Source organism: Pristiophorus japonicus, chromosome 19, assembly GCF_044704955.1.
Source record: "Pristiophorus japonicus isolate sPriJap1 chromosome 19, sPriJap1.hap1, whole genome shotgun sequence".
In the NCBI taxonomy this organism is placed as follows: Eukaryota; Metazoa; Chordata; class Chondrichthyes; family Pristiophoridae; genus Pristiophorus; species Pristiophorus japonicus.
In genome coordinates, this window is record NC_091995.1 from 54,670,890 (window position 1) to 54,683,679 (window position 12,790).

A 12,790-nucleotide genomic window follows, 5' to 3' on the forward strand; every position below is an offset into this window, starting at 1 on the left:
CCGGGGTTTAAAGGGTTCAATTATGAGGTCAGGTTATATAAACGTGCCTTATATTTCCTCGAGTTTAGAAGATTGAGGGGAAATGAGCTTCTGACCACATATCCACAGCATAACTAAGACCGCTTATTTCCACCTCCGTAACATTGCCCGTCTCCTCCCCTGCCTCAGCTCATCTGCTGCTGAAACCCTCATCCGTGCCTTTGTTACCTCGAGACTTGACTACTCCAACACATACCTGGCCGGCCTCCCACATTCTACCCTACGTAAACTTAAGAAGTGATCCAAAACTCGACTGACGGTGTCCTAACTCGCACCAAGTCCCACTCACCCATTACCCCCTGCGTTAGCTGACATACATTGGCTTCCGAACTCATCGATTTCAAAATTCTGATCCTTATTTTCAAATCGCTTCATGGCCTCTCCCCTCCCTATCTCTGAAATCCCCACAACCCCCTGAGATGTCTGCGCTCCTCTGATTCTGCCCTCCTGAGCATCCCTGATTGTAATCGCTCAACCATTGGTGGTTGTGCCTTCTTGTTGCCTAGGCTCCAAGCTCTGGAACTCCCTCCCTCAACCCTCTCCGCCTCTCTTTCCTCCTTCAAGACCAAAGTGGACTGGAAACAGCTACTTGATGGTAAATCAGTGTCAGAGCAGTGGGAGGCATTCAAGGAGGAGATCCTGAGTGCACAGGGCAAGTATGTTCCCTTAAAGACAAAGGGTGGGGCTAACAAATCTACAGCCCCCTGGATGTCAAGGGACATGCAGCGTGGGATAAAGAAAAAAAGGGAAACTTATGACAGAGACCGAGAACTCAACACTGCAGAAACTCTTGAGGAGTATATGATGTGCAGGGGTGCAATTAAAAAAGATATCAGGAAAGCAAAGAGAGAGCATGAAAGAATGTTGGTTCGTAAAATCAGGAAAAACCCAAAGATGTTTTATAAATACATTAAGAGCAAGAGGATAACTAAAGAGTGGGGACTATTAGAGACCATAAAGGAAATCTGTGTGTGGAGGTGTAAGATGTGAGTAGGAATCTTAATGAATACTTTGCATCTGTTTTCACAAAAGAGAGGGGCAATGCAGACTTTGCAATGAGGGAGGAGGAGTGTGAAATATTAGACAAAATAAACGAAAGTGGATAAATCCCCAAGCCCAGATGAAATGTATCCCAGGCTATTAAGAGAAGCAAGAGAGGAAATAGCAGAGGCTCTGACCATCATTTTCCAATCCACTCTGGCTACAGGTGTGGTACCAGTGTTTAAAAAGGGAGAAAGGGATAGACCAAGTAAATACAGGCCAGTCAGCCTAACCTCAGTGGTGGAAAAATTATTGGAAAAAATCCTGAGGGACAGAGTAAATCTTTATTTGGAAAGACATGGATTAATCAAGGGCATGGATTTGTTAAGGGAAGATCGTGTCTGACTAACTTGATTGAATTTTTCGAGGAGGTAACCAGGAGGGTCGATGAGGGCAGTACATATGATGTAGTGTATATGGATTTTAGCAAAGCTTTTCATAAGGTCCATGGCAGACTAGTCATGAAAGTAAAAGCCCAAGGGATCCAGGGCAAAGTGGCAAGTTGGATCTAAAATTGGCTCGGAGGTAGGAAGCAAAAGGTAATGATTGATGGATGTTTTTGTGACTGGAAGGCTGTATCCAGTGGGGTTCCGCAGGGCTCAGTGCTGGGTCCCTTGCTTTTTGTGCTTATCTCAATGACCTGGACTTGAATGAAGGGGGTATGATTAAGAAGTTTGCAGACGTCACTAAAATAGGCTGTGTGGTTGATAATGAAGAAGAAAGCTGCGGACTGCAAAATGTACTGGTCAGGTGGGCAGAGTAGTGGCAAATGGAATTCAATCCGGATAAGTGTGAGGTAATGCATTTGGGAGATCTAACAAGGCAAGGGAACACACATTAAATGGTACGACACTGAAAAGTGTAGAGGAACAAAGGGACCTGGGAGTGCATGTCCACAGATCCCTGAAGGTAGCAGGACAGGTGGATAAGGTGGTTAAGAAGGCATATGGAATACTTGCCTTTATTAGCCGAGGCATAGAATACAAGAGCAAGGAGAATATGCTTGAGCTGTATAAAACCCTGGTTAGGCCGCAGCTGGAATATTGTGTGCAGATCGGGTCAGCACATTACAGGAAAGATGTGACTATTCTGGAAAGGATGCACAGGAGATTTACAAGAATGTTGCCTGGACTGGAGAATTTTGGCTATGAGGAAAGATCGGAGATGCTCTGTCTGTTTTCTTTGGAACAGAGGAGGCTGAGGGGAAACCTGATTGAGGTGTATAAAATTATGAGGGGCCTGGATAGAATGGATCGGAAGGACCTGTTTCCCTTGGCAGAGGGCTCAACAACCAGGGGGCATAGATTTAAAGTAATTGGGGGGAGGTTTAGTGGAGATATATGGGGAAATGTCTTCACCCAGAGGGTGGTGGGGCTCTGGAACTCATTGCATGAAAGGATGGGCCAAAATGGCCTCCTTCCGTGCTGTAAATTTCTATGATTCTAAGACTCTCCTTAAAACATGCCTCTTTGACCAAGCTTTTGGTCACCTGCGCTAATTTCTACTTATGTGGCTCGGTGTCAAATTTTTAATCGCGTAATACTCCTGTGAAGCACTTTGGGACGTTTCACTACGTTAAAGGTGCTATATTAATACAAGTTGTTGTTACGAGGTGTTTAAGATATTAAAAGTATTTGATAGAACCGAACCAGGGAAACTGCTCCCTCTGGTGGAGGAATCAAGAACAAGGACATAATCTCAAACTTAGAACTTGACCATTCAGGAGGGAGATCAGGAAACACTTCTTCACACGAAGGTAGAGAAAGGTGGAACGCTCGCCCCAACAGCAATCAATTGGAGCTTTCAAAACTGAGATAGCATTTTGTTAGGTAAGGGTATGTGGGAAATATCAAGCAAAGACAGGCAAATGGAGTTGAAATACAGATCAGCCATGATCTAATGGTTCGTGGAACAGGCTCGAGGGGCTAAATAGCCTGCTCCTGCTGCGTTCCTCTCTCCCTCTGCACTCTCCAGCATCATGACCCTAACACTCAGTCCCCCATCGTCTCTCCCTCTCTCTACTCTCCAGCCCCGTCTCCCTGTCCCTTAGTGTCCCCTTATCCCCAATGCTCCCTCCACTCTCGTATGTCCGTGTCCCTGTCCCTTAGTCCCCCTCAACACTCTCTCTCTCCACTCTCCGGCACTCTGTCCTTCAGACCACCCCCACCCAAGGTCTCCCTCACTCTTCATTCTCCAGCACCGTCTCCCTGTCCCTCAGTTACCCGGCCCACCATGGTCTATCTGTCCCTCTGCAGCTCCAGTATCCAGCCTGGAACGGACCCTCTCACACCCCATTACCCAGGGTTAATGCCCCAGTACTCAGCTCTCACTGACCCTCTCACACCCCATTACCCCAGGGTTAATGCCCCAATACCCAGCTCTCACTGACCCTCTCACACCCTAATACCCCAGGGTTAATGCCCAGTACCCAGCTCTCACTGACCCTCTCACACCCCATTACCCCAGGATTAATGCCCCAGTACCCAGCTCTCACTGAGCCTCTCACACCCCTTTACCTCAGGGTTAATGCCCCAGTACCCAGCTCTCACTGACCCTCTCACACCCCATTACCCCAGAGTTAATGCCCCAGTACCCAGCTCTCACTGACCCTCTCACACCCCATTACCCCAGGGTTAATACCCCAGTACCCAGCTCTCACTGAGCCTCTCACACCCCATTAGCCCAGGGTTAATGCCCCAGTACCCAGCTCTCACTGACCCTCTCACACCCCAATACCCCAGGGTTAATGCCCCAGTACCCAGCTCTCACTGACCCTCTCACACCCCATTACCCCAGGGTTAATACCCCAGTACCCAGCTCTCACTGAGCCTCTCACACCCCATTAGCCCAGGGTTAATGCCCCAGTACCCAGCTCTCACTGACCCTCTCACACCCCAATACCCCAGGGTTAATGCCCCAGTACCCAACTCTCACTGACCCTCTCACACCCCATTACCCCAGGGTTAATGCCCAGTACCCAGCTCTCACTGACCCTCTCACACCCCATTACCCCAGGGTTAATGCCCCAGTACCCAGCTCTCACTGACCCTCTCACACCCCATCACCCCAGGGTTAATGCCCCAGTACCCAGCTCTCACTGACCCTCTCACACCCCATTACCCCAGGGTTAATGCCCCAATACCCAGTTCTCACTGTCCCTCTCACACCCCATTACCCCATGGTTAATGCCCCATTACCCAGCCTGGTACTGACCCTCTCACACCCCATTACCCATGGTTAATGCCCCAGTACCCAGCTCTCACTGACCCTCTCACACCCCATTACCCAGGGTTAATACCCCAGTACCCAGCTCTCACTGACCCTCTCACACCCCATTACCCAGGGTTAATGCCCCACTACCCAGCTCTCACTGACCCTCTCACACCCCATTACCCCAGGGTTAATGCCCCAGTACCCAGCTCTCAATGACCCTCTCACATCCCATTACCCCAGGGTTAATGCCCCAGTACCCAGCTCTCACTGACCCTCTCACACCCCATTACCCCAGGGTTAATGCCCCAGTACCCAGCTCTCACTGACCCTCTCACACCCCATTACCCCAGGGTTAATGCCCCAGTACCCAGCTCTCACTGACCCTCTCACACCCCATTACCCCAGGGTTAATGCCCAGTACCCAGCTCTCACTGACCCTCTCACACCCCATTACTCACCTGCAGAGACCCCTCCACACAGAAGGGTCAGCACTATCAGTCCGATCATTGTTGCTTCTCTCTGTGGGCTGGGCACGAGGTACTGAGCCTGGACTGTCCCTCTGTGTCCTGCGCTGTCTGCCTGTGAGCTTAGCCCAGTGCTGATTGTAATAAACTCAGACTCCTCCGGTCTGATTGGTTCCAGGGTACATTTGTGTCCAATCAGAATAAAATCCGCCTGTGAGTCAGCAGGCTCCGGGTCGAAGTGTCCCGAGGAGGTTGTGTTTGTGTCGAAATAAACTTTCCAAAGATTGTGAGCTATCCAATCAGAGAAATACTGTGAGCTGCATCTTCAGTTGTCGGGTAGGATGAACTGAACAAGGTTGGAACATTAAACCAGAAAGTGAAAGCAGTTTGATACAGAACATGACAGAGGAAAGGACATTAGGGACAGGAGGAGGCCATTCAGCCCATCGGGCCTGCTCCGCCATACAATCAGATCACGGATGATTTGTACCTCAGTTCCATTTACCCAGCTTTGCTCCATATCCTTCCATACCCTTACCCAGCAACAGTCATCGCTCTGATCTTCAAAGCTCCAATTGTCCCAAGTAGCTCAGTGGCTAGCACCCTGAGTCAGAAGGTTGTGGGTTCTGTTCCCACTCCAGGGACTTGAGCACAAACATCTAGGCTGACACTCCAGTGCAGTGCTGAGGGAGCGCTGCAGTCAGATCAGACACTAAACCGAGGTCTCGTCTGCTCTCTCGGGTGGATGTAAAAGATCCCATGGCACTATTTGAAAGAAGAGCAGGGGAGTTATCCCCGGTGTCCCAGGGCCAATATTTATCCATCGATCAACGTAATAAAAACAGATTATCTGGTCATTATCACATTGCTGCTTGTGGGAGCTTGCTGTGTGCAAATTGGCTGCTGCGTTTCCCACATTACAACAGTGACTACACTTTAAAAAGTACTTCATTGGCTGTAAAATGCTTTGAGACGTCTGGTGGTCGTGAAAGGCGCTATATAAATGCAAGCCATTCTTCCAACATCCTCAGGCTTTTGGGGAGAGAGTTCTGGATTTCTACTACCCGTTGTGTGAAAATGTGCTTCCTGATTTCACTCCCAAATCACCCTTGCTCTAACTAAGATTATGTCCCCTTTCTTGATTCCCTCACCAGAGGAAACAGTTTCTCCGTTTCTACCCGATCGAAACCTGTTAACATTATAAACATCTGGATTCGATCACCCCTCAACTTTCTATACTCCAGGGAACACAAGCCAAGTTTAAGCAACCTCCCTTTAAAGCTCCGTACCTTCCTAGTCAATCTGTGCTGCACCCCCGCCCAGACCAATCTACCATTCCTGAGGTGCAGGACCCAGAACTGAAAGCAGTGCTTCAGATGGGTCTGACCCAGGCTCTGTACAACTGGAGCAGAACTTGCAGCCCCTCGAGATAAAGGCCAACGTTCCAATAGACAGACTGGGGAAAGGGGCAGACACATGGCAGATGAAATTTAATGCAGACAAGTATGAAGTGATGCATTTTAGAGAGAAGAATGTGGAGAAGCAATATAAACTAAATACAGGTCGGGTAATTTTAAAGGGGTGCAGGAACAGAGACCCGGGGTTTATGTACATAAAACTTTGAAAGTATCAGGACAAGTTGGTAAGTCTGTTAAAAACGTACAGGATCCTTGGCTCTTCAAATACTGACAGAGTGCAAAAGCAAGGACGTTATGCTGAACCTTTATAAAACAGTAGTTAGGCCCCAGCTGGAGTATTGTGGCCAATTCTGGGCACCACACTTTAGGAAGGATGTCAAGGCCTGGGACAGGGTGCAGAGGGGATTTACTGGAATGGTTCCAGGGATGAGGGACTTCAGCTATGTGGTGACACTGGAGATGTTGGGATTGTTCCCCTTAGACCAGAGAAGGTTAGGGGAGATTGAACAGAGGCATTCAAAACCATGAAGGGTTGGATAGAGTAAATACGGTGAAACTGTTTCCAGGGGCTGAAGGGCCGGTAACCAGAGGACACAGATTTAAGGTCATTGGCAAGAGCCAGAAGTGAGATGAGAATGTCTTTACACTGCGAGTTGTGATCTGGAATGCACTGCCTGAAAGGGAGGTGGAAGCAGATTCAATAACAAATTTGAAAAGGGAACTGGATAAATATTTGAAGGGCAGAAATTTGCTGGGTATGGGGAAAGAGCAGGGGAATGGGACGAATTAGACAGCTCTTTAGGAGCCAGCACAGGCACGATGTGCTGAATGGCCTCCTCTGCTGTATCATTCTATGACTGAACTACACAAAAGGGTAATTTCACAGTGCTGGGTTTAAACAAACACTGAATGAGGTAATGATCTCTCTGGGGTGAAATCTATTTCCTGGGGAGGTGTTCCTGCATCGTTACCTCTGGTGTCCCTCAGGGATCAATCCTTGGCCCTCTCCAAATGGCCTCCTTCTGTGCTGTATCAGTCTGATTTTATTCTATTCGGTGATTCTATGTGACACTCTGTGGTGTGACACCCTGAGCTGTGACACTCTGCGGCGTGACACACTGAGCTGTGACACTCTGCGGCGTGACACCCTGAGCTGTGACACTCTGCGGAGTGACACACTGAGCTGTGACACTCTGCGGCGTGACACCCTGAGCTGTGACACTCTGTGGCGTGACACCCTGAGCTGTGACACTCTGTGGTGTGACACACTGAGCTGTGACGCTCTGTGGCGTGACACCCTGAGCTGTGACACTCTGCGGTGTGACACACTGAGCTGTGACACTCTGTGGCGTGACACCCTGAGCTGTGACACTCTGCGGCGTGACACCCTGAGCTGTGACACTCTGTGGCGTGACACACTGAGCTGTGACACCCTGAGCTGTGACACTCTGCGGCGTGACACCCTGAGCTGTGACACTCTGCGGCGTGACACTCTGTGGTGTGACACACTGAGCTGTGACACTCTGCGGCGTGACACCCTGAGCTGTGACACTCTGTGGCGTGACACCCTGAACTGTGACACTCTGTGGTGTGACACACTGAGCTGTGACGCTCTGTGGCGTGACACCCTGAGCTGTGACACTCTGCGGTGTGACACACTGAGCTGTGATGCCCTGAGCTGTGACACTCTGTGGCGTGACACCCTGAGCTGTGACACTCTGCAGTTTGACACCCTGAGCTGTGACGCTCTGCAGCGTGACACCCTGAGCTGTGATGCTCTGCAGCGTGACACCCTGAGCTGTGATGCTCTGCGGCGTGACACACTGAGCTGTGACGCTCTGCAGTTTGACACCCTGAGCTGTGACGCCCTGCGGCGCGATGCCCTGTGGCGTGACACCCTGAGCTGTGACAGTGCGGCGTGACACACAGAGCTGTGACGCTCTGCAGCGTGACACACTGAGCTGTGACACTCTGCAGCGTGACACACTGAGCTGTGACACTCTGCAGCGTGACACACTGAGCTGTGACACTCTGTGGCGTGACACCCTGAGCTGTGATGCTCTGCGGTGTGACACCCTGAGCTGTGACGCCCTGCGGCGCGATGCCCTGTGGCCTGACACCCTGAACTGAGACACCCTGAGCTGTGACGCCCTGCGGCGTGACACCATTAGGTGTGATGGCCATTAGGTGTGACACCCTGAGACGTGAGGCTGGACACAGAGGTGGTATTGGGAGATGATTCTGGGTCTACTGCAGTGCAGTTGTGGCTCACACAGTGAGTGTGAGAGAGGAGCTCGGTGCTGGGGTTTTATGATGAGAGAAGGTGGAGTAAACATTGGTTTCTCGGAAGAAGCTGGACTGCAGCCAGTGCAGAGACTGTGGACTGTGACCGGGGATTTCCAGGGTTATGTAACAGTATGGTGCTGACCTCACCGGCCAGGATTCAGGCCCTGATACTCAGCTACCTGTCGCTGTGTTTGTCTATAAAACAACAGTGACTGCGCTTCAAATAATTCACATCCTGCGAGGTGCTGTGGGGACAGGAACGGTGCTATATAAACTCGGCTTTGATCAACAACTTTCGAAAACTTAGCTCAGGGACTTTCCAGCAGAGATAAACACAAGGGAGGGGCAGGGAGCAACCAACTACATGGGGGAAAGTCCACACACAACTAGACTGAGCAACAGAGGCTTATGAGGAGAGAGTGTGCAGGTTCAAAGTGTAATGTGGGCGGTTAGAACATGTAGACTGGGCAATGAAATCTCTGATAGAGCTCTCCCCTCAGTCCCAATCCCTGCCCTCTCCCCATTCCCCCATCGCCCCTCTCCCTCAGTCCCCTTTCCCCATTCCCCCAACCCCCCTGTCCCCTCAGGCCCCTTTCCCCATTCCCCCCTCTCCCCTCAGGCCCCTTTCCCCATTCTCCCATCGCCCCTCTCCCCTCAGTCCCCTTTCCCCATTCCCCCATTGCCCCTCTCCCTCAGTCCCCTTTCCCCATTCCCCCAACCCCCCTGTCCCCTCAGGCCCCTTTCACCATTCCCCCCTCTCCCCTCAGTCCCCTTTCCCCATTCCCCCATTGCCCCTCTCCCTCAGTCCGTGCCCTTTCCCCATTCCCCCTTCTCCCCTCAGTCCCCTTTCCCCATTCCGCCATCCCCCCTCTCCCCTCAGTCCGTGCCCTTTCCCCATTCCCCCTTCTCCCCTCAGTCCCCTTTCCCCATTCCCCCATTGCCCCTCTCCCCTCAGGCCCCTTTCCCCATTCCCCCCTCTCCCCTCAGTCCCCTTTCCCCAGTCCCCCATCGCCCCACTCCCCTCAGTCCCCTTTCCCCAGTCCCCCATCGCCCCTCTCCCCTCGGTCCCCTTTCCCCATCACCCCTCTCCCCTCAGTCCGTGCCCTTTCCCCATTCCCCATTCCCCATCCCCTCTCTCCCCTCAGTTCCCTTTCCCCATTCCCCCATCGCCCCTCTCCCCTCAGTCCCCTTTCCCCATCGCCCCTCTCCCCTCAGTCCCCTTTCCCCATTCCCCCATCGCCCCTCTCCCCTCAGTCCCCTTTCCCCATTCCCCCATCGCCCCTCTCCCCTCAGTCCCCTTTCCCCATCGCCCCTCTCCCCTCAGTCCCCTTTCCCCATTCCCCCATCGCCCCTCTCCCCTCAGTCCCCTTTCCCCATCGCCCCTCTCCCCTCAGTCCCCTTTCCCCATTCCCCCATCGCCCCTCTCCCCTCAGTCCCTTTTCCCCATCCCCCTCTCCCCTCAGTCCCCTTTCCCCATTCCCCCATCGCCCCTCTCCCCTCAGTACCCTTTCCCCATTCCCCCATCGCCCAGGGCTGGGTTATTAAAGGCTATGGGGAGTGAGCGGGAGAGTGGGATTAGACTGGGTGGGATATTAAAGGGTATAGGGAGTGAGGGGAAAGTGGAATTAGAGTGGGTGGGATATTAAAGGGTATGGGGAGTGAGGGGGAGACTGGGATTAGACTGGGTGGGATATTAAAGGGTATGGGGAGTGAGGGGAGAGTGGGATTAGACTGGGTGGGATATTAAAGGGTGTGGGGAGTGAGGAGAGTGGGATTAGACTGGGTGGGATATTAAAGGGTATGGGGAGTGAGGGGGAGAGTGGGATTAGACTGGGTGGGATATTAAAGGGTATGGGGAGTGAGAGGGAGAGTGGGATTAGACTGGGTGGGATATTAAAGGCTATGGGGAGTGAGGGGGAGAGTGGGATTAGACTGGGTGGGATATTAAAGGGTATGGGGAATGAGGGGGAGACTGGGATTAGACTGGGTGGGATATTAAAGGGTATAGTGAGTGAGGTGGGGATTGGGTTTAGACTGGGTGGGATATTAAAAGGTATGGGGAGTGAGGTGGGGATTAGGATTAGACTGGGTGGGATATTAAAGGGTATGGGGAGTGAGGGGAGAGTGGGATTAGACTGGGTGGGATATTAAAGGGTATGGGGAGTGAGGGGTGAGTGGGATTAGACTGGGTGGGATATTAAAGGGTATGGGGAGTGAGGGGAGAGTGGGATTAGACTGGGTGGGATATTAAAGAGTATGGGGAGTGAGGGGAGAGTGGGATTAGACTGGATGGGATATTAAAGGGTATGGGGAGTTAGGGGAGAGTGGGATTAGACTGGGTGGGTTATTAATAATAACGTTTATTTATATAGCGCCTTGAACATAATAAAATGTCCCAAGGTGCTTCATAACAATGTTATAAATAAACAGATAAATTTGACACCGAGCCACAGAAGAAATTAAGGCAGATGATCAAAAGCTTGTTTAAAGAGGTAGGTTTTAACCAGCATCTTAAAGGAGGAAAGGGAGATCCTGAGTCGGACAGCATGGATCGAGAGAGACCATCGACCTCTGGCTTTCACAGAAGCCGTCAGACCCCAGTATCTTCCACCCCAACGTTCTCCACACCAGAAGACACCGGACCCTCCCCCGCCCCCAGATCACCCATTTGCCCTGCTGCCACCTCCGTCACCCAAGGCCAGAAAGAACAGGAGAGAGAGGAGGGAGAAGGACCCATCTTTCTGCCGCTTGACCTGGAGGAGCCTGAAGCGGCTGATAGCAGCCTCCTCCCAAGTCAGCCAAGTGTCCTTAGAACCTCAGCGTCGAGCTCCGATTTCCTGGGCTTTCCGACAGACTCCACAGACACAAGCTCAACCAAGCGCAGAGGCCGTGGCTCGAAGGGAAACAAGGCACCAGTACCCAGCAACAGTGAGCAACCACCTGTGGATGCATCATGGCTCTCTGTACTCAACCAGACGGTGCAGCTATCAAGCACCGGCGTGGAGATAGGTCGCGACATGCTGCAGACCATGGCGGGATAGCTGGCAGCATCGCCTCCTTCACCCAGCAGTATGATCAGAGGATGGACCGGCTCATTACAGTCTTGGAGCGCACAGCGGAAAGCGGTGAGACCATGAGGCAGGAGAAGGTTTCTGCACGCGTAGTGCAAACCCTGAGCCCACACCCTCAAGGCAGACAGATCCGAAGGAGAAGGAGATCCCTGCACCTTCGCTCACGCGCCCTACCTTTTCACCAAGATGCACACATCCCACTGCCCTCCTGCACAACCTCCTCAACCAGAGGCATTGAGGGGCAGGGGAGCGCCACGCCGTGGTGTAGGCGTGGGGAGGAGGAGGACGTCGGGCAGCACTTCAAGCGAGGTGGGCAAGAGAGGTGGTGGTGGCGGGTATAGGGGTGTGTGTTGCTCCTGTAAATTTATGTAAATATAATAATCATATGTATGTTATTGTGCACTTGTAAACACACTCACATTGCCGACCCTCTGTTGGTGCGTGTGTCATTTTAACGTCATGTGTGGTGCGTTGCGTGAAACACACATCTGTCCCTCAGGTCATCTGCTTCATCAGGAATATCTTCCCATTCACATCCGACTGCAGTGTATAATGGGTCATGTCATCAGGCCATCGCAAGACGCCAAGGAAGGGTCACCAATGCAGGAATTACCTGCTGTGTATGTCGGCACCTTTAGTAATGACTCCACGAGGCAGGGTATGATACTTAAACTGTGTCCCCCGAGGGATCCCACAACAGTAACACCCAAATGATCTGTGTGTGAGGGAGGGGAAATGTATGAGGCCAGCCTCAAGCACAGAGGTCACACCTGGCAACCACACAACCCTCACCACAACCTCCCACAGCCCACCACTGATCACCTCCCCTGGGCATGACAATAAGGATATGAAAAATGATTAGGGGGGAAGTGTTGTTGTGTATGCATGCCTGTTTACTGTGTGATGTCTGTAACACTGTTATGTAACACTGAATGTACCCTTACACGATACACACCTTTATTTGCAGCTCCTGAGTGAGGACAACAAGCTGTGTGTTCCTTTTTATACTGGCAGTGTGCAGGTAACCCTTAGGTCTCCAGCAGCAGCATCCTCTGGTGTACAGGCAAGGTATGTACAGTGTAAGGGTACATTCAGTGTTACATAACAGGTTGCCATTGGTGGTGGCTGGGCTGCCCATTGACCGTTGTCCCACTGCCAGTGTGTGTGTCCCGCAGGGGGCATCACATTCGTTCCAAAGGTCCAGGCTACATGGTCAGGTAGCCTGCCGAACTGGGGGTCTCCCACAGGGGGATTCCAT

General features: G+C 51.8%; 1 protein-coding gene across 1 annotated transcript in view; it reads right to left on the bottom strand.

Moving 5' to 3' along the window:
- The window catches only part of LOC139229862 (class I histocompatibility antigen, F10 alpha chain-like), an 18,282-nt gene extending 13,378 nt beyond the window's left edge, over window positions 1–4,904 (bottom strand). The window contains exon 1 of the mRNA XM_070861493.1: window positions 4,752–4,904. Within this exon, the coding sequence (XP_070717594.1) occupies window positions 4,752–4,800 (49 nt within the window). The 5' untranslated portion in view covers window positions 4,801–4,904. The remainder of the gene's footprint in view (window positions 1–4,751) is intronic.
- Between the last annotated feature and the right edge of the window lie 7,886 nt (window positions 4,905–12,790).